The sequence below is a fragment of the Ursus americanus genome, chromosome X (assembly GCF_024610735.1).
Source record: "Ursus americanus isolate L20-20 chromosome X, mUrsAme1.1.p, whole genome shotgun sequence".
NCBI classification, from domain to species: domain Eukaryota; kingdom Metazoa; phylum Chordata; class Mammalia; order Carnivora; family Ursidae; genus Ursus; species Ursus americanus.
Genome location: NC_142164.1, coordinates 70,137,330 through 70,159,562, shown reverse-complemented (window position 1 = coordinate 70,159,562; position 22,233 = coordinate 70,137,330). Strand labels below are relative to the sequence as shown.

General features: G+C 43.8%; 1 protein-coding gene across 1 annotated transcript in view; it reads left to right on the top strand.

Moving 5' to 3' along the window:
• The first annotated feature begins 3,582 nt into the window (after positions 1-3,582).
• MSN (moesin) overlaps positions 3,583-22,233 on the top strand; it is a 65,253-nt gene continuing 46,602 nt past the window's right edge. The window contains exon 1 of the mRNA XM_087860015.1: positions 3,583-3,793. Coding sequence (XP_087716141.1) covers positions 3,782-3,793 — 12 coding nt within the window. The 5' untranslated portion in view covers positions 3,583-3,781. The remainder of the gene's footprint in view (positions 3,794-22,233) is intronic.

Below are 22,233 nucleotides of genomic sequence, written 5' to 3'. Positions count from 1 at the left end.
GGGACAGCTCTAGAATTTTTCTGTATCACCTTCTGCTCGTAACCGGCCCTCACCTACCTTTACTGGTTGAAAAATACTTGCCTACTCCTCCTTGAACCTTCTGAATTCAGATCTTCTGAAAATCCAAGTGTCTTTATGCATTTTATTTCCCTCACTCAGGGTAGCCAATATATGTTAGCCCTATTCACATGTTTTCTCTCTACAAACAGTGACATAAACGTCATCATATCTAAACCTAAGCATGGGGATTACTCTGGCCACAGGAAGATTGAGCTAACTCTCATTTCACATGGGATCATTGTAGGGAGTGGGGTGGGGGGATACCAGAAGTTCTGGCCATATATGTATAAAGGGTTTTACAAAGAAGTAAGAAGCAATGGTGTGTTTCTCTGGCCATCTTGAAGAACAAGAGACCACCTCAGCTGCTTCCACTTTGTTCTGGAGATGGGGGGATAACTGAGATTGGTCCCTCCTAGCTAGAGAGTTTTAAATGTAACCTTCAAGCAATGTCCAGCTGTTTGACCATAATCACCATAACCACCTTCTGTCTGTGAAGTTGGAAGGGGGGACTATTTCCCTTGTTCTAGGTTTCAAAATTCTTGCTTGTATTATCTCAACAGTTTAACTGAATTCTTTGTCTTCTCTACTATCCCTGAATCAGTTCTTTACACTTATTGCCTGATCTTGGGTAAGTTCTTTACTCTTTCTGATCCTCAGTTTCCTCAACTTGAATGGGGGCTGAACTAAACAGTTTATGATAGCCTATGCTTTCTTCTTATTTCCCACCCTTCTCCTCCCCAAAGGGCAAACCTTATCTTTCTCTCTTGGTCCCTCTTTCCATCAACTTCCTTAGCTCCCCCACCCTCTGATCTCCCTTTCCCTATTTGGACTCCTGCGCCCCTTTTCCCTTTTAATAGTGTGTTCAGCTGCTTGACGCTCCCTAACTGGCTCTCTCTTGTGTGTTACAGGGGGTGTTGACATGGGACATGGGGAATGACACACAGGGGTTTCCACTCTCCAGAATGGATAATGAAAGTTGGAGTCTCCAATCAACTTCCCTTCCCCCTTTAAGCACTTATCCTAGTCTGAGGCTCTTGTGGGCTTTAGGAGAACATAAATGAGGGAATTGGTGAGTTCCTTGAACTTCTGAGAGTGAAGGGCCATGGTAATGTCAAGGTATGTGATTGGCTGCTCTTGCTATCCCTGCTGTTGAGGCTTTCTGGGGAGTGCTGCTCTTCCTTGGAGGGTCAACTTCTCAATTTAAGAAAATAGTTTGGGCAGGGAACATTTTTTTTCAGTTCTGTAATACATCTAAAGTAATTTTATTTTTTAAATTTTATTTTAAATTCCAGTATAGTTAAAATACAGTGTTATATTACTTTCAGATGTACAATATAGTGATTCAATAATTCCATACATCACCCCGTGCTCATCACAAGTGTACTTCTTAATTCCTATCACCTATTACACCCATCCTCCCCACCATACCTCCTCTCTGATAACCATCAGTTTGTTCTCTATAGCTAAGAGTCTGTTTCTTGGTTTGTCTCTTTCTATTTCTTTTTACTTTGCTTGTTTTTTCCCCTTTGTTTCTTAAATTCCACATATGAGTGAAATCATACGGTATCTATCTTTCTCTGACTGACTTATTTCACTTAGCATTACACTCTCTAGATCTATCCATGTCATTGCAGATGGCAAGATTTCTTTCTTTTTTTTTACGGCTGAATAATATTCCATTATGTATATATACCACATCTTCTTTAACCATTCATCTGTCAATGGACACTTGATCTGCTTCCATAATGTGGCTACTGTAAATAATGTTGCTATAAACATAGGGGTGCATGTATCCCTTTAAATTAGTGTATCTGTATTTTGGAGGTAAAAATACACAGAAGTACGACAATTACTAGATCATAAGGTAGTTCTACTTAGAACTTTTTGAGGAACTTCCATATATTTTCAACAGTGGCTGCACATTGCATTCCTACCACCAGTGTAAGAAGTTTCCTTTTTCTCTATATCCTCCCCAACACTTGTTGTTTCTTGTGTTGTTGATTTTAGCCATTCTGACAGGTGTGAGGTGATATCTCCTTGTAGTTTTGATTTGCATTTCCCTGATAAGTTGAGCAGGGAACTTTGTTTACCCTAGCACACATCAATGAATCTTGACAGCAGTGACAGAAACCGAGGCACACTGATTTGTGCACATTGTTGAGTTGGGAAAGCAGAGGATCTGGAAATAGGACTGCTGATTCCTAAGCACAAATGCAAGGTCGGTCCTTATGCAACCCTACTAGACTCATCTATTGTTGAAGGGCTTCTACTGCCCTTCTCATCCTTTTATAATGTCAGAGTGGGAAAGGACCTTGAAAGCCCAGGAATCCAGTCCTTTCTTGTTGCAAAAGGGGAAACTCAAGTTCAGAGAGGGGAAGGGACTTCCCAAGGTGACACAGTGGTCACAGAATGAGTTAATGGCAAAGCTACAACTAAAAGCCAGGTGTCCTGACCACCCCTCTCAAATATCCATTCTACTTCTCCAAGTTGGCTCATAATCCTTGAGGTATGTGGTGCCCTATACTGTAAAGGATACTCGAACCATACCTGCACACAGTTGCCTATGGATAGGAGGAAAAAGAACTGTGACCAATCACTTTCAAAGTAAAGCTCAAACTTATCCAGATAACTGGTACAGTCTTGAACTCTGTTGACCTGGGATTCTGTGACCTTGAAAGAAGTAGAATGATTGCTGGCAAACACATCTCAAAGACATGGACTAAGGGTGCATGCAACCTGGGAGATTATAGCCTTATCAGAAAGTAAATACACAAATCATGAATGTGTTGGGGGATGGAATAAAGCATCAAGGACTTGATTTGAAGAAGGTGAAGACTGGGATTTGAAGGAAGGAAAATGAATAGAGGACAGATGCAGAACAGAGGTCAAATTCTGTTGAAAATGAGGATTGAGTAAGAATGGGGAGGAAATACGATGGGAAAAAGGATATAGAGGTCTACAGAAGAGAGCAAATAAAGTGTTGGAGGAGCTGAGGCAGTGTAGCCAAGAGAAGAGAAGTTTCAGGGGGACATGCGATCTTCAGAGCTCTAAGGAATTATTAGGGACTGCAAAGGAGGTTTGTGGTCACGGGGAGCAGAGCTGAGATCCATAGGGGAAGGCACAGAAAAAAGGAGTTCAGCTACACACAATGACTTTCTGAGAGTCAGAGCTGTCTTGAGAGGGAACAGACAGTTTTGATAGGTAGTGAGCTTCCCATTAGTGGAAACTTGCAGTCAGGGGCTGTAAGCCTCTGCCAGGGTGCCGCCCAGGGTCGGGCCCTGCTTGGGGGTGGGGCCGGATGGCCTGGATTTGAAGGGGTAGGGACTGTGAAAGGGGTGGGATAAAGAGTAGGCCTGTGTTGGGGGTGGGAGTCTCCCATGGAGCGCCCAGGCCCAGCCTGACCCCCACGTGGTTGGTGTGGCCAGGCTGGGCTGGGCGGGGCGAGGCCAGCGGCCGGCAAGAAGGCGGGCGCGAGGGCGGGGAACAGCGCGGAAGCCCAGCCACATAAAGAAGCGGGCGACGCGACAGGGGCGGCTCTTTCCTGGGTGGGGTTTGTGAAGTCGTGGCCCGTTAGCAGGAAGCCGAGCAGTTGCCCCAAAGAGAGAGAGGGACCCAATCCGAGCCTCCGGCCCCCAGAGTCCCTGCTGTCCGTACTGTGTGCTCAGCGCTGCCAGACAGCTCCTAGCCGAACTTTATCAACTCTGCCACTTTTGCAGCCACCATGCCTAAGACGGTGAGTACGGGGGATGTGCGCTGCCGCCCTGGGAGCTCTAGCCGACTCTGGTAGCCTCTTGCTGATGCCTAGGGGCTTGGCCAGCCATCCGCCCACTCAGAATGCCGCGCCCTCCGCTAAGGCCTGGGGTGGGGAGGGGCAAGAATGGAGTCCTGGTCTGGTGAGCCCTCCGGTGTGAGTGGGTACCGGGCTAGAAGTGTGGACCGGGCGGGACCGGCCTCTTTCTCAGATTCCAGCGTCCTGCGTGTGGGATGAAGCAGTAGGGAAGGTTCTTTGGGGGCCCGAGGTCTCCTCTTGTCACTGACGGGCTATGGGGGCAGGGGAGAGGAACACTTCCTCCAGTTCAGGAATTGGCGCTTTTCTGGGGGCAGGGCTGCCTTGGTCCAGGAGGGGCCGTGGGAAGGGAATAGGGAGCTGCAATGGGCTGATCAAGGCTCCAGATGTTTCCCACTATTACGGGAAGAAAGGGTTGGTGGAGGAGACAGTTGTGCAGGGACTCATAAGGGGCTGTTTGCTTCTACCCAGGATCACTAATACTTCACTGGGAGGAGGAGGTCTGCTCTACTTCCTAGGGTAGAAGACTGGTTTCTAACTCCTCTCCACCGACAGATCCTTGCCCTTCCCATTGCTTAATGGCTCTCTATCTCCTCCTATCCCCTCCAGACTGTTCTGTGAGGTGTGGATTTTCCCCAGTAGGGCCACACCTCTCTAGAATGGTGGAAGCTTCTAGGATTTGATCTCCACCCCACTGGCTGTTATGAGAAGAGCAGAAGCCTCCTGGGAGTGGGGCCTAGGGAGGCCGGATGCCCAGAAGGGAGGGGCATGGGAGGGGTGTGCCTGAATAATGAGTCCTGCTTGCTTTTGTGCAAGTCATACCAAGAGACTACTGGGGCCCTTCTCTTGTTCAGGAAGGCCTGGTGACCACCCTGGCTTGAGTCCCTAAGGCCAAGCAGCTTATGCTTCCAGACCCCTCTCCCTAGAGGACTGCCTGAGCCTCGTAGAGCTGAGATAGTTACTAGTAGCCTTGAGAAGGTCTGAGCGTCCCTGAAGGAGAGAAGTGGGGAGCCTGGTTCTTTGGGTATATGCTGAATTTGGTTGCCACGTTGCTATATTCCAGTCTTTCTGCCAAGTCATTCTTGCCTTTCCAGAACCCTGCCTATTAGAAACACCAAGTTTTCAACAAATATGTGCTTCTACATTCTCTCTTTTTAAAACTGCTCATGGTTTTATGACATGGGGTTTTTCCACACTTGTCCCCTCTTCCCTGACACACGTAAAGTGAGAGAGGATGAATTTGAAAAGAGAAAGAGGGGGAAAAAAGCCCACTGTCTCCCAACATGGAGGATTATAACGATCCTTCCAGAGACTCTGAGTTTATCTCTCTGTGGGTGGTTTTACCTAAATAGATGGGTGGATTTCTGGGAACAGACTTTGCCCCATGACCTCTCCTCACTAATGGCATCTTTTATCCTCATTTCTAATAATCTCACCTTTAAATGCAACTTGATGGGCCTGGAAATTGTCTCAAAGTTGCGTTAACCATCCCATCTCAGAATTGGCAAAGAAGATAGCCTGGTGATCCTTTTCCTGGGCTTGGACAGAGGCTGGAGAATGAGCTGTTTGAGGTCAGGCCTAGGGTACTGAAGGTACCTGAATACTGAGGGTATTTTTATGCAGATTGACTGAAACGTGAATCAAATTGGAAGGAGAGGGCTGAATTTTGATAGTCTGAAAGCTTTGCAGAATTTTTCGTGCTGTTCAGTTCAAGGAATGGTCAACTTTTAGGAGAAACAACTATATCATGCCTATTAAGAGCATAGAATCTTGACCTGAAAGGGACCTCTGAGACCGTCTAGTACAACTTTCTTCCTCTTCCTACCCCACTATTTCTCTCTTTTAACTAATGAGGATATTGGGCTTACGGAAAAGAACTACCTAAGAGCATATGGTGACATAACCAAGATTAGGGCCCAGGCTTTTTGATGCTTATTTCAATGATCCTCTATTCTGACTCAATGATTAGGTTCTTGAAGTTGAGTCCTCTCTCCTGCCCAAAGCAAACTGCTCCCTGTTCTTAGGCCTTCCTGGTCCTCAGATAAAAGGAAGTAGATAGTTTAGACAAAGTAACATTGGCATTTGGTGGTCTCCTGGTGAGAGTTGGGGGTTTCACAAGATGCCCCCTGTTACTTTTCTCATCCCTCGTCCCAATCCTGAGGCATCCAGGGGCATACACTAGTTCACTGCATGTCAGCTAGTAACTTTAATGGAGGAAGAAGATTCCCTATTTTCTGCTCCTTCTTCACTAGGCTGTTAGGCTATTTCTGGATTATGACAGATAGGGAAGGGTAGTGGAAAAATCAAATCCATTCATTCTTATGAACTATGTCTACAATCTGCCCAGGATTGGTTTCACTTTTACAGCCAATTGTCTCCTTTAATCAGCCCAACCTCCATTAAGTCTGTTAAAACATGCTTCTCTGCACGCTCTCCCTGCCAATTCTTGGATTCTGCTTCTAGTTGCTAGTTTCCTAAGTCTGCCAGAACGAAGAAGCTTACTAACTGATATCCACCCTTTCTGCTAAGACAGTTGTAAAAAAAAAAAAACAAACAAACCACAACTTCCCCCCTCCCTGCCCTCTTTAAATTGTTTTAGGTCACAAAGTCTTTGGGACTTTTTGATTCCCTAAAAAGAGATTGTTTTGAATTTTCAAGGTTTTCTTGAATTTTTGGTTTGTTAGAGTTGAAAAGGCTCTTCACAGTGGTCAAGTCTAAACTTTCTCATTGTATAGATGGGGAAACTGAGACCCACAGATAAGAAGGGGCTGATCTAGAATGATATAGCATGTCAGTAGCAAAGCCAAGACTTGAATCCAGGTCTTAGTTAGAGTATCAGTCTTGGTAAAACCTTTTCAATTTGCTGGATTTTTAGCTCTACCTCAATAGGTCAGCGGAAAGGTGATCAAATGACTATTGATGGGACCATCCATATGAGCAGATGTAGAGTCCACCTCCTTGAAGTATTTGAAGGCTTTTGGATCTGGATTCAGCTAAACTTTAACAGGGACTTTGTGGACTGTTTATTCTCCGGCCATTCCTAGCATTGCTTGAGCCACTCGAGTGGCACTAAAATGGTACTTTGTGAATAGAAGGCAGAATCTCAGTCTTTTAACTCTTGAACCAGCCCTTCCTACAGACTTCAAGGCAGGGCAAGGGATTAGGAATGGAGGTTATATGTGAGAGAGGGTGACTCTGGATCCTGCATCTCTCCACCTCTTTATTTCTCTAGTTCATTCAGCCCTTTGTGAAAGCGTAGATGATAGAGCAGGAACCATCTTGGGGATTTCCTTTAAGCTGTTCCTTGAATAGCCCTCTGGGCAGAGAGGGGCTGGTGGAGTAGGAGGACACTTGAAGGCACCAACTAATCTATACTTAGTCTTGCAGAGGGGAAAGTTGCTCTGTGAGTGGGTGACAAGGGCGGTATTGACCACTGGTCTGCTAACTCTTCATTATTCTCTAGCTGTCTATAACAATAGCTTTGTTTTAAGGGTGTTATTTTTACTTTTCTCTTTTCCTCCTCTCAGGAGAGTGCTTTACTGGATGATAAAGTGATATTTAGAGGTCATCTGATCTGTCTCCCTGATTCCAAATTCAGTTCTATCTGGATGAGATGAGATGACAGCTACATTTATCTGAACTCTGTTCTACTAGTGTTGCTTGGCAACAGTCTGTCTAGGTTCCTTTGTATCTTCCTGGGAGTCCCCCTCACTGGAATTTCCAGACTCAAGGTCCCCAGAGGGGAGAATATCTGGCTACCGACACCACCAGGGTTGGGCTGTTAATGGCTAGAGTTGATGAAAATTGGCATTATAACAGGTTGGGAACAGTGTGTTTCTGATTTTTCAAAGATAGAACTGAGTTTATCATGTATGGCTTTCCAAACTCTCACAATCTTTTCTCCCTGCTACCACACCCCACTCGTCTGCCCCAAAAGAAAAACGAAACAAAACAAAAAAATAAAAAAACCCAGAATACAAAGGTAGTCTCCTTTGGGCCAGTCTAGTGGTCAAGTGGAGAGGTGGTCTTGTCATGATTGGCTGGTTTTGTTGTTCATCCCTCCATTTCATGCTTGATAGAGCTGAAAAACTTTTCAATTCCAGGTTCTGATTTGTGGTATAGGAGCAGTCCCTTGAAGGGTAGCTCAGGACTCCATTGATTGGGGAAGTGGCAAGTAACACTGACCTGAGAACTTTTCTTCTTCACTTTCCATGTAAGAAGAACATCTTCCCTGTCCTCCATAAAGTGATCTAAATGAAGTAAATATTTAGGCAAGTCCCTTCTTTAGGCTCTCAGTCTCTCCAATTTGTCATGAGGGTATGTAAAAGTAATAAGTACACTCTAGGGACCTTTCCAGTACTGATGTCCTTGAGAGCCTCAATACAGCCTCAAGCCTCCCATTTCTATGTTTTTTTCCTTCAGACATTTTTTTTCCCTCAAAATTTGAGTGCCTTCTATGTACCAGGCAGTGTGCTAGGCTTTGCTGGGAATATACAGTTCATCAGCACTCGCTAGAATGTACCTTCTTTGTTCCCCTACACCTCTGGAGTACTGTTTTTTTCCTGGGTGCTGAGTTCAGAATGGAGTTTCTTGCTTGGGAGTTGGTTTGTTTCAGTAGTCGCTCTAACAGGAACACTGGCATGAGTGTTCTTGGCTGTTTCTTCTTAAGTCTATAGAGGGGAAAGGGCTATGTCTTTCCTTACCGAGGAATAAGAAAGAAACCAATGACACTGTATTGTGAAGGTTGACTGAAGAGCCTCAGACAAACACTGAAAACTGAATGGGTGTCCCCTCTTTCTTTTTACTAGCTGCCAATAGCATATACCCCTTGTAGTTCTACTGAAATGCTTGGAAACTACTAGGTTATGTTTCAAATGTACTTTCTAACCTTGTAAGTGTGGTAATTGGATATTGGTAGACTTTGAGAGCTGGTGGGCATAAACCAACTTCCCAAGATATCTACCACCAGTGAGCTGAGGTACAGCATTCCAAATGCATCTTCACTTAAGATGACCTCAGCCTTAAACTTCACTTCAGCTGATTGTTCTGGATGGTCTAGGTTTCTCACATGGGTGTTTTGAACCACAGAGCAAATGACCTGGCCTTTAACTTTTTATTTCTACCTTTATGTTTTAGATGGGGACAGCAAAGGCCAGAAAAGGGAAGTGATATGAGTGAATTGTAATAAGGTTGGGACCAAAACCTAAATTGTCTGCCCTCCTCCATGTAGGGGAGGAACTTCTCTTTTAAGACTTATTTATTTATTTGTTTTAGAGAGAACACAACCTGAGGCAAAATAAAGAGTTGGATGCCCACCCAACTGAGCCAACCTGGTGCCCCTAGGGGAGGAACTTTTAAGGTCTGCCTTCTAAATGGCACTTGGTGCAGGGTGGTCAGTGCTTCCTACCTCTGTGCAGGGGGATGACCTGACCATAGTGTTATTATGGTCGTGGGAAGAGCAAATCCTTCTGAGTGTGTAGAGCTGACCTCAAATGTTGTATGGAGATGGTTCAGGCTCTGACAGTGCCTTTGGGACTCTTTGTAGCACTTCCCAGGAAGGTAAATGTTTTTTGCATTGTTTGCAAGGAGTGGTAGAAAACAGATATGCATGTTGAAGGGAGGTAAAGGGAGGAGATTAGACACATTTTCCTGCTTAAGACTGAGCCTCAACTGTCCTAAGAGTCTTTATGGAGTAGAATTATTTCTTTTCTATTCATAGCCAGAGGAGTCAGCTTGTTCAGGATCACATAAAGTTGGACAGGAGAACTTGGCTTTCCCAATTAGTAAGTTAGTGGTCTCTCACTAACTTGCCTATCTTGGAAGAATGACTCTATTCACCAAAGGGACACAGATTTCCAGAGAATTGGCTCTGTGGTGATTACATTAACAAGATGGCTGCAATGGAGTTCCCCTAAATAGCTTCTGCTGTAGCAGGTTTCAGTCAGTGGGTGACTCAGTTTTTCTGGGGCCCCAGAATGACTGTTTTCTCTTCCTGCCCGCTCCTCACCCAAATTATTGCTTTCTCTTTGCCTTTTTAAAATTTTGAGTTCTGACCTCTCTGTATCTAACTTAATGTTCCAGCTTGACCTGTTCCTTGAATTAGGAGAACATTATGGTACTTTTGTTAGTACTTTGGTGGCAGTATTTTCTGCTGTAGCAGCCATTTTGAATTCAGACTGGAGTTTCCTGGCCTCAACCCTCACTACTCACCTCTAGGTGTTGTAGGCGAAGCCTGGGGCAGGTAGAGAGCTAAAAAAATAAAAGAACTTTCAGGACTTCATAGAAAGGTAGCATAGAGTAGTGGGGAAAGCACAGACTCTGGAACCAGACTGCTTGGACTTAAATCCCAGCTCTGTGACCAATTAGTTGTATAGCCTTGGGCAAGTTACTTAACTTGTGTGTCTCATTTTCCTCAACTGTAAAGTGAAAATAATAGTAGTACCTATCTCATAGGGTTGTTCTGAGGATTAAATGAGGCAATTTGTGTAAAGTGCTTAGAACTGTGCCTAGTATCTAATAAGTTAGATGCAAATGTTTGTTATTATAATTTTTTATGGAACTGAACTACTATATGCTCAACCCTGTGCTAGATAAGATGGGTAAGAAAGAAGGCAGGCAGTTGCGTTCTCACCATTTATTGAGTGGTTTCTAGGTACTATTTACTATATAAGATACAAATAAATGAATGGAGTATACAATTGCTGCCTTCATAGATCTCCTATTTAATTGGATATTTAAGGCTAACTCACTTAAAAACATTTTGAGAAAAATAAATTTTACATAGCATTCTCTGTAGATTTTGAGAAGGGGGTTTAATGGGACATGAACAGGGCTTTGAAGGAAGTGTATACTTGGGAGTGGCGGCTGTTCTGGGTGGGAGGGTGATGTGGTTTTGGTACGTGGAGATAAACCCTAGGCCAGTGCTCTCTTGAAAGTGAGTTTGGGGGCTCCTGGGTGGCTCAGTTGGTTAAGTGTCTGCCTTCAGCTCAGGTCATGATCCCAGGGTCCTGGGATTGAGCCCTGAGTCGAGCTCCCTGATCAGTGGGGTGTCTGCTTCTCCCTCTCTCTCCCTTCTCTTGTGCTTGTGCACAAATAAATAAAATCTTAAAAAAAGAGAGAGTTTGTCGAAATGAAGGAAGCCTTGAGGTGTTTCAAGGACAGCCACAGAGTACATGCAAGCATAGACCAAGTTACTCTTTGCAGGGTCAGTTAGAGCCAGTAGCTCTGAAGGGGTTTGTTGGGGAAGACTGCACCTTGGATTTTCTAGAATTGGGTAAATTAACTGAAATAAATTTTATTGTTTTTATTGCCCATGTAGGTATTTTATACGGCAGAGTATCAGTCAAGGCCTAATGAAAGAGAAAAGTTGAGATGTGGGCATGTGGTCTCACAAAACAAAGTATAATTCCAAGAAATCCTTTCCTGGATACGTATTTGGGAGGTGACAGGGGTCAGGGCCTAGAAGGGGGAACAATGCATACCTATCAGACTTGGTCAGCATTTCCTTTCCTCTCGTTAGTCCTGGACTCCCTTAAATACCTGAGAAGGGGGATCCCTGGGTGGCACAATCAATTGAGTTCCTGACTCTTGGTTTTGGCTCAGGTTATGATCTCAGGTTCGTGAGATCCAGCCCTGCGTGGGGATCCGTGCTCAGTTTATAGTCTGCTTGAGATTCTCTCTTCCTCTGCCCCTCCACTCGTGCTCTCTCTCTCTCTAAAATAAATAAATAAATCTTTAAAAAAATCTGGGAAGGATCAAGGCTTTACTTTTCTCCATCTTAGTGTATTTAGATAAGATTCCTGATTTTGCTGTCTCAGTCTAATCTGCCCCCTACCACTCCCTACCACATCCCCCAACCCCCTGTCCTTTTTCAGAAATCTCAGGTCGAAGGTTAGATGAAGTACACCAAGAGGTTCTTATCTGTTGTGGTCTTTGACTGAGGGTGACTAATCTGTGGTGTGGAATTATAGGGTGGGGGTCAAGGTAATAGTGTCATCTATTTGAGTGTCATCAGTTAAGTTGTACAGATCTTTGCTATCCTCAAGGGTGTTTTTTAAAACATGTTATTTATTTATTTATTTATTTATTTATTTATTTATTTATTTATTTATTTATTTATTTTAGGTGGGGCACGAGCAGGGAGAGGGGCTGAGGGAGAGAAAGAATCTCAAGCAGACTCCACACTGAGCATGGAGCCCAATGCAGAGCTTATTCTCAAGACCCTGAGATCATGACCTGCGCCAAAATCAAGAGTTAGACGCTTAACCGACTGAGCCACCCAGGCACCCCATTATCTTCAAGGGTTTTAAGTGAGCAAAACTCCTCTCCAAACATCCTTGCAGATATACCTGGGATATTAATAACTCAGAAATTCCCTCCTGAGAACAAATGTCACTTAACTTCTTTACCTTTGAAATTTTCCTTTCTTTAACATGAAACTATCAACAATATCAGAAATATGTAACCAGATTAGATCAGATCCCTCTTCCCCAGGTTTCTTACTCCTCTTGAGGCATGGTGGATCTAGAATATGTTTAGTGAGAACATCTTGCATTTTGCTTCACTGTTACACTATACCTCTCTGCTGGTACTTGAAAAGCTGCTCCAGCAGAGCCTGAGGGTGGGCCTGGGGAAAATCTCTTTTGGTTGTCTTTCTCTCTGCCATAGCCTGGGCATTTTCCTAAGGTTGGGAGTTTGTCTCCTGGCCTTAGGCCAGTTGTCAGAGGAAACCAATGACTAAACGCTTCCTCCCTGTGACGTAAGCTTTTGGAACTTTTCCTGATGATTCCCTACCAGTCAAGTATGCCTTATTTGGCTATTTTCTCCCCCCTCAAATGCCCTTTACCACCTCAACTAGTCCTCTGTTCTTTTTTGGTACAGAGAATGCCTTTCTCAAGTTTATATAGTGCCACTTGCAAACTTTTCTTTTTTTCATAGTGTAGGGCTTGCTTACAGCAGGTGGTTGAGGCTCTTTGATGGAGATGGAGGAGAGGTGGGAGAGAAGAGAGAAAGATGGGAGAGCTCTGGAATGACTGTGATTTCTCCACCCCGCTTTCATTTCTTCCCATTCTTTTTTATCTCTCCTGGCTCTCTTGACCCAGTCTGGTCACCTCTGTCTAGCTTCTTACTTAGATCTCTGACAGCCTAGGAGTAGCCTTGCTTAACCTAAAGATGCTCAGAGTGTGGGGGTAGGGCAGGGTCTTCCTGGGCCTCTCAACATCTTAAACCAATCCCTTGGAGTAGGTAAAGCGTTCCAGTTAGTAAATTCTTTGTGTGTGCCTTTTGTATGCCTAAGCTTCTCACTTGGCTTTCCTGAGTGTAATGAGTCCAATGTCCCTCTGCCTCCCATCCTCAGTCCTAAGCTGTCTAGCCCTAGGTTAGAAGAGCTGAGCTTTTTGACATTTATAGCTTGAGGCGCCTGTCTGAATGGTTTTTTTCTTAATGCTTTTTAATAGAAATGGTGCAATGAAAAGAATAGTGTACTTAATCAGGGTATCTGTTTCTTAGTCTCTGCCTGTGCGATCTTGAGCAAGTCATATCTTTTTTCTTTAAGATTTTATTTATTTATTTGACAGAGACAGCCAACGAGAGAGGGATCACAAGCGGGGGGGGTGGGGGGTGGGAGAGGAAGAAGCAGGCTCCCAGCAGAGGAGCCTGATGTGGGGCTCGATCCCATAACGCCAGGATCACGCCCTGAGCCGAAGGCAGACGCTTAATGACTGTGCCACCCAGGAGCCCCTGAGCAAGTCATTTCTATGGGCCATAGTTTTAGTATCTGTGTAATGAGAACATTGGCTTTTCCTGAAATTCTTATTATTTGTGCCCAGTCTTTAAGAAGATAGTAAGGCTTCTTGGAAAGAGTGTAACAGAACAGAGAGCAGTGATTATTTGGAGAAGTTGCCCTCTCTTTACAGTGACATTGGGAACATTATTTTTCCCCCCAGCTATCCATGTGTAAGTAACCCTCTTTATTTCAGTGAACTCTGCTTAGAGGTCTTGGATCCACCTACCACAGAGCTCACTGTGGGCATCCTGGCTTGGAGAGACAACTGTTGACTAAGTGCCTTGCGTGGGGCCTTGGAGTCCAGCCTGCAAACCACAATTGCTGGTTATTTTGGGTCATTGGTGACTCCAGGAAGAATAGAAGACCCTGGGATTGGTCATTGTTCCAGCAGGGAAGGGAGAGACTAAGAAACAAACCAAAACTGAATGCAAATGAGATTTGACTTCCTTTACCCCCTTCCTCCACAACATCCCTCTTCTTAGGGCTATGAAATTGCTTTTGGCCAAGTCTTAAATTGCTAAGGTCCCCTTCCTTTTCCTCTGTCTGAGTCACTGACATCTATGCTGCCCTTGGATGTGGAGAGCTAGGGATGTGGGCTTGGGAGGAATTTCTAGTGAGGGAGATTGCCACACACCTAGTGCTAAGCCTTCAACTGATCCTGTATTTTGTGAATATGGCTTTCTTTGGTGTTAGACCTGTATATCAAAGGAGAGTGATTTCTGAATTTCTTGTCAAGGCCTAATGGGCTGATAGGACATAAGCAAGTTCCTAGAGGTGATGTGCTCTTGGCTGGGTCTGTTTTCACTCATCTTATTCTTCCTTTTTACTGATATTTTGTATAGTTTTTACTTGTGAATCAAGGATCTCAGGCTGTAGTTCAGCCACCCAGGAGCTGGCCATGAATTTGATCCTCACCTACCCTGAGCCCTGAAGGGAGGGCATGATAGAAGTAGTCTTGGTATTTGTCTTCCTTTGTTTGGGAACAAGTTCTTAAGGCTATTTAACCAAAGAAGGCTTAGTTGGGTAGAGCTGGGCAGTGCTTTTGAGTGGAAGATTCCTCCCCAACATTAGGCTGAAGCAGCCTCTTGGCTGTGTAGGAACTTGCTGCTGTGTACAGCCACCTTGCTGTCAGCCTTTTCTTTCTTAGAGGCCTCTCAGGTGGTAGATTAGAATGACTGTTCACGAAGGAGAGTAAGCAAGCAGGTGGATGAGTGAGAAAGGGCGAAGGAAAGAGGAGTCAAATGGAGGAAGAGTAGTTATTTTTGTATTTCCCCTTTTTATAAAACCCAACATGACATATGACAGAGTTTAGTAAATGGAGTAATCGTCCATAAATCCACCATTTTAACGTAGCAATTATTATTTATGTGTATTTCTTGTCATAGCTCATATATGTAATATAATTGTCCATGGTGCAGTCATAGTACACATAAAAAAGTACTACTACTTTATCCTTACTTAATATATCACTAAAAATTTAGGTAAATGCTTAATTTTTAAAAATGAACACTTTAATGGTTTTATAAAATTCCATCCATTGGCTGTGCCATAATTTACCTTTAGTTTTTTGGGTGTCATTTAGATTACTCCCAGCATTTGCCAGTATTTATAACACTGCAATGAATGTGAGGAAAAGAAAATCTAAACCCCTTAGCATGGTGTATATATAGAGAGCCATTTACCATCCTAGCTTACTTTCCGGACTTACCTCCCCACATGTATGCTATGCTATGGCTTTGTGGGATCAAGGTTTTCCAAGTAAGCCATATCTTTTATATCTTTCAGCTCTAGCATATGTCTTTTCTTTCAGTTTGAAATGTCAAGTGTGTCTTCCTCGCATCCCTCCACTCTATGTCACCTCCACTGGAAGCTTTCTTTAATACTCCTAGGTAGTATTGGTTGCACCACCCTATGTGTGCTGACTTCATAAGAACTTCTGTTATGATATGTACCATGTGGTGTTGCAACCATCTGTGCTCCCAGACTTTCTCCTTCAGTAAACTCATGGACTTGAAAGTTTCTAATTACTCCACCTCAGGAAGGGGCTCTTGTCCAGGTGGAGGTGGTTAGGAATGGGCAGGTCTTTGAAGAATGTATAGTCAGTGACAGACATAGAGAGAGAGAAGCAGCAGTAATGTATGCAAGGGATCCAAGAGTGTTGAATTAGAACCTGGTAGGACATACTAGACACTAGTAATGGAAAAAATACACCCTGGAGAAGGGAAGGTGCATTAACACCTATAGGGCAGAGAGGCACCTGAGAGTCTTGTTGGCCTTGAGCCACCAGTACAAACTTCCTAAATCATTCCAAATCTCATTTTCCTATCTGCAATATGGAAGGAGTAATAGCACCCTACTTCTTAGGGTTATGGCAAAGATTTAGGCACTAATGCATCTGAAAGTGCTTTGTGAGATGTGGGGCACAAGGAAAGGAGGGTAGGCCCAGGATATCCCAGAATTTTTCTAGTTGTCCTCTTAAAGTTCTCTCCTATGTGTGTTTCTTATTAAGCCTCTGAGCCCAGAATGCCAGATGCTATGGTTTCTCTGAGCAAGGCCTACAGCTTGGTGCTTTAGTGGAAGGTATGCAGGGAAGTCCCATCTCCCCATTCACCTAAGCAGCATGGCTCCAACAGGCCCCAGTGCAGCCCTACTCATGAATAGCCCCAAGTGGCTGGAAAGGGAGGCGCCACCTTCTCTCCAGCTCTTGAGCATCAAATGAATGGTACTATAGTAGAAGGTTTCCTATCCCTTCAGCTGGAGGTGGAGTTATAGAAGCTGCAGTGAAGCTGGGTACCTTTCAGGCCTTTTGGGCCCAAACCTGCCTTGGATAGATGGACAGGTCTCTTTGCCACTGACTATATGTTATTCAAAGACTTGCCCATCCCACCTGTCTTGGGCAAACAGCTCATGGGGAACAACCCAAGCCAGATTCAAGGTCTTTGGATGCTTTTTCTTTTCTCCACATACTACCATGGCTTCTTGCTACTATTGTGGCCATTTGAAAACCCCTAAGCTACCCCAGGATTTTGTTTTATAAAGGAAGCAAATTATATGAATCTATGGAAGATTCACTAACTATAAAATACAACAAGGTAAAGGGACTTGCTCAAGGTCCCATAGTGCATCAGGGGCAGAATCATATCTTAAAGCCAGGACTGTCAGGAGTGTGTTCTTTCCATTCTATCAGCCTATGCCACTAAGAATGTAAACTTCATGAGAACAAGGAGAGTTTCCCACTACTCATTGTATGCCCAGTACCTGGCACAGTGCCTGGCATAGAGGAGGTACTCAAAAATTCATGTTGAATAGATAGATTAATAGCTACTATTGTCAAGTTGGATTGTCTTTCAGACTTCTTTGGCTAAGTCTACTAGAAAGCCAAACAACAATTCCAGTGGGCCACTGGAAATTAGCTAATGTAGACCCAGCTGGGCCCTGGCAGAATGGAGCTGAGTAGTGCCAAGTAATGGGGAGGAATTGTCCCTCTTGTGTACCTTAGAGAACCTGTTTACCTGTGAGTGGTCAGCTAGTTCACAGACAATTTCCACTCATCTTTTTATGTCTTCACGTAATATTGGTATCATTCACACCAAGGGAGAATATTTGAATCAAAATTTTTAGTGGATTCTAACAGGCAGCCATGCAAGCATTTCCATCTGCCTTTGTGAAGCAACCCACGCTTTGGCCATAGAGTACATATTTGAAGCATTACCCAATTTTTAAATTTAATTTTTTTATGTGTGCTGCTCACTGTGGCATAGCAAGCAGGCAGGGCTGCATTGTATAATCTTAATCCTGAGAGGTATATGCTCCTGAGGTTTAGGGATTGAGTTGATGCCTATGCTCAGGGATGGCAGGACCAGAGACACAGATCAGGGAAGACAGCAGGGAAGTTCTACAGATCATCATGTTGGGGCACTCAGCATCTGTGTTCTGTTGTTGCCACTGTTGCTACCACTACTGCCACCACTATTACCCAGGCTGCCTTAGGGCCCAGAGCTGCATATCCTTGCAGATTTGGACATATTTTAGTCAAGGTAGGCTAATTTGGGGAGCAATAGAAGGTACTCTTTCCTACACATTCCCAAGAGTGGGGTGTGGCTAGCATTTGGGAGGTTTAGGTTGAAGCCTACTAGATAAAGTTGGGTGCTCCAAAATAGGTAAGTGCCTCTGAAGGTCATCTTGTCTTTAAATGATTTCTCCAACTGTTCATAAAGTGCCGAGCTAGACACCATATAGGGTATATTAACAGTCTGTGCTGTTTGGTAGGGCATACTTAAAGACACACTATTTATTTTACAATTTATTATTTTTTTCATTATGAAACTAAGACATACTTGCTGTAAGAAATAAAATAGTACTGAAAATATAAAATTCCCTGTCTTCTGCCCCTGACTGTTCAAGGAGATAACGACCATTTACCAGTTATATGAACTTAGAATCCTTTGTAAATGCATTTATACACATATAGTTTTAAATACATGCATAACACAAATCCATACTGTTCTGCAATTTTTTTTTACTTATTTTGTGGTGGCCATCTTCTCATGCCAAATCATATTTTAATGTCTGTATGGGCTCATTAATAAGCAAATTATCAAATGGGTGGAAAACATGAAATCTCCACAAATGAAAAGGGCCCATATTCTTTGTTTAGTGGAAAATGAAGAGGACATTCTAAGTGTTTACCTGCCAGAGAGAGAAAGGCTTCCTGGAGAAGGTGGGAGTTGTGGACCCTTCTGTTAGCATGAAGGATAGGATGAGGAAAGTTATTTCTCTTTCCAAGTCCCATATATAGAGATTGCTGTGATTTCATCTGTGTTTAAATGATCTTAGTGGAATGCTTGGCAGTAGGTAAACCACTTTCCTCTGCTTTACATGGACCCTTCTCTCTCCTGTGGTTTTTCCAGTTCGGGGTAGCTTCAGTCCAAACAGTACCTGACTGAGAACCCTATTTCCCAGAAGACCTCTGGCTGCCATAACTGTTTGAGTTTAAGGAAAGAAGCTGTGTGTGTATGTGTGTGCGTGTGTGTGTGGGTGTGGCTGTTGGTGGTGGAGGGTAGTGGTGGTGGTCACATGCCTTTCCAGTTTTCCCCAGAAGGACATTGAAGCTGGGTTAGAAACCTCCCCACCACTCATAGGTATCAAGGATCTTGTTCAGGTGGCAGGAAAGTGTAATTTTGCAGCGTATTCAGTTGTAATTAAGCCATTTAGTTGAAGAGTTGAGGAAGATAGTGATTTGTGAACTACAAAAACAAACAAACAAAAAACAAAAACAAAAAACACCAATATATTTTGAAAACAAATTTAGCTCAGTGGCTGCCCCTGGTCTCAGAAGTTTGCTAGCTTAAAGATATTGATCATGTTGAAAGGAGCCAGACCCAATAAGGACAAGCAGAATTACTGGAAATGCAGGATCTCTTCTGCCCACTCAGGGCATGCCCCTCCCTTCTCTTGTTTCTTAGTTTCCAGACTTCCACAGTGTATGGAACAGAGCTTCTGCTTGCCCAGCCTTTAATCTTGGAGCCTCTGACACCAGAGGTTGACCTTGATTGGGCCAGGCCTACAGGCCACAGCAGGTGTTATTGCCTTCTTCTTTAGACAAACAGGAAGCTGCCTGCAGATTCTGAGTGATCGGAGCTTTCTGAATCTTACAGCACAAGGAGACCAAGGCTCTGAGATCAAACTCCAAAAAGGGAAAGAGGATGACACTTTGGTATACTTTAGCCTTTGGGGTAGTTGGATTGAAAGTATCTCCAGGCACTTATTGTAGGCCAAGCTTGCAGGAGGATCTGTGTTTTAGTATATTGCCTGTGTGATCTTGGGGAAGTCCCTTAACCTCCCTGAGCTTCCCATTCTTTATTGGTAAAGTAGAGATGATAATGCTAGCCTCAGAGTTGGTGGGAAACTTGGATAAGATAACACTGGAAAATCCTCAAATATTAGTTCTGTAGAAAATCAACATAGAGTATTCAGGCGCTCAGAGACTTAAGTCACATTTTAACAGCCTCTGTTGACAAAGGCAGTAGAGTGTGCCAGTGGATGAAAGACTTTCACCTCACCATTAAGAATGGTTATCCTTAAAAGGTTAAGCCTCAGTTACTAGGAACAGTTCTGTGGAACAACTCATTTATAGACCGTTTGGGACCAGTGATGCATTGCCATATAATCAGCTCTCAACCATCCATAACAACACTTTCTTTTTCCAGGTACTTGTAGTGCCTTTCCTAAGCCATGTAAGCCCAGGCAATGCAAACTCTCTTGGCTCTTCTGACAGTCCAAACAAGAACAATTTGTTAGGGATATATTTCCCAAACAATTTCCCAGACATGAAGTGGTCAGAGTGCTACTAATGAGTTATCTATAGGGTATTACTCTTATGTTGATGTGGATAACTGACCTTAACCAGTGAACTTTGGCTTCTGGAACAAGGAAAAAAATAGACTTCTACTTTCCTGGCCATTTGTGCCATTAGTACCATACTTCCAGGCTGTGAACTCAGGGGTGACAAATTTATGAGACTGGGATTGAGAGGGAGGCAACCCTTCAAAAAGTAGAGATAGAAAAGACCTTGTATGAGATTGTCCTACATAGATGTTATTCCAGGGAGGGTTTGAACAGTTCTCCTTTCCCCAGTCTATTGGGATTCAGCCTTTATCAGGGAGAGCCAAGACTGAAGAAATCTTGAAAGAGCTCTTAGAGACCCCTCCAGGTAAGTTCCTCTGGAGCCTCTAGCTTTTGAGCAGCCCAGAAAAAGGAATACTCGGGTTAAGAAGCTGAGATAGAGTTACAAGTTTAGAGGATAGCTGTCTGCTTTCTAAGAAGTTCCTATTTAAAACAACCTTGACAGATCTGAATTGAAGGAATCCCTGTACAGTTTGGCTAGCATTGCCCTACAGTTATTGTCCAGTGCTCCTAGCTTTCCTTATCCCTTGCCTGGACAAAAAACAAACAAAAATCTTCAACACAAATACTGATAATTCTCTATGTTTATCTTATGCATCATAGCTGTCAAAGCCCTTTTTACCACTATTATTATGTCATTTGATATTCATTAGCTCTCTCCAGTTGGCAGGCTAGAAATTATTATCCCCATATTTTCATATGGGAAAACTGTGGCTCAAAGAGGTTAAGGGGCTCTGCAGAAATTACTCCGCTAATGAATAAGGGCAAGACAGGACTTGAGTGGGAAGCAGAAGACTAGTTTTAGACTGTATAAGGAGGAGTGTGGGAAGGGGAGATAAATGTTGTTTCACAAAGGCCTGGACTTAAGCTCTAGTCATGGTTAGGCCAGAGTTCTAAGGCTAGAAAGGAAGTTTCAGGTTTAAACATGAGGTCTTTCCCCTATACCAATAGTTGCTCAACCTCCCTTTAGTTTCTCCTTCTAATATATCATGAGTCAAGAATAAAGCTTAGAGAGAATTCTAGTAATTTGGATTTGTGTGTGGATGTCCACCTGTCAGTTGTTTATGTTTGGAGCCTGGCCTGACTCTTGTTTTGCAGCTGGTATCCTGTGTCACCCTTCCTGCTAATGTCGGACCACTGCCTTCAGGGCTAGTCGAGATTTCCACCTGGTTGAGCCAATAACTTACTTGGTTTTGCCTTACTTCTGAACACAAGATGTTGCTTGTTAGGAAATGAGAATTGTTTGGGGACTGCTTTGACCTAGCTAATGTAGGGTTTTGTTTGTATCTTGGGATCATGAGCATTTGTCCAACTTGTTGTTGAATGGAGGAAGTATTGGGGAATTGTGAAAAGAACACTCTTCTGGAGTTGAAGAGCTGGAGTTTTATCTGGGCTCTGCCACTAGCTTCCCAGGGCAATCTTGGCCTTTTGGGGCCATAGTCTGTTTTATAAGGAGTTGGTTTGCCTAATCTTTGGGGACCGTTCCTGTCCTGAAAGTCTGTGATTTACTCAGAAATGTTATATTTCCCTGACAATGGACGTGGGTCTGCCCTACCTTGGGTAGGGGGATGGTGGCCACATCTCAGAAATGTTCTCATTCTGTTGGGAACTGAGGCAAGAGGCAGCTCCACCAGCTCTGAGAGGTTGGAAGTGGTCAGCTATGTTTGGCTCCTTTTTTATGAAGATTTTATTTATTTATTTGAGAGAGGGAGAGAGAGAGAGAGAGTGAGGGAATGGGGGAGGGGCAGAAGAAAAGGGAGAAGCAGGAAGCCTGATGTGGGGCTGGATCCCAGGACCCTGAGATCATATATGTCTGGCTTTTTGAGGGGAGAACTTCATAGAAAGGCCTTGGGAATGTTTAGGGGCATAACTGGATGCAAGGATAGGCAGGCAGGGTGGTGAGAGTCAATCCAGGAAGAGATGCTTTGGAAAGGTTGTTCTTAGGGAACCTACCAGAAACAGGAGCTATAATGACACCGTGAGGCAGATGGTTTAGTATAGTCCCTGGCCACATAGTCCCTGGTCACAAGTAGTTGGTAAGCCCTCAGGAATGTGACACTGTCACATGGGAATGTGTCACTAGAGCAGCCAAAGCCTATGGAAGCAGGAAGAGCAGCTCTCTCTTGTTACCATCGCCTCTGTGTAGGGTGTGAGTTCCTTAAATTTGGGCAATAGAGGCCAGAAGTGACAAATAGAA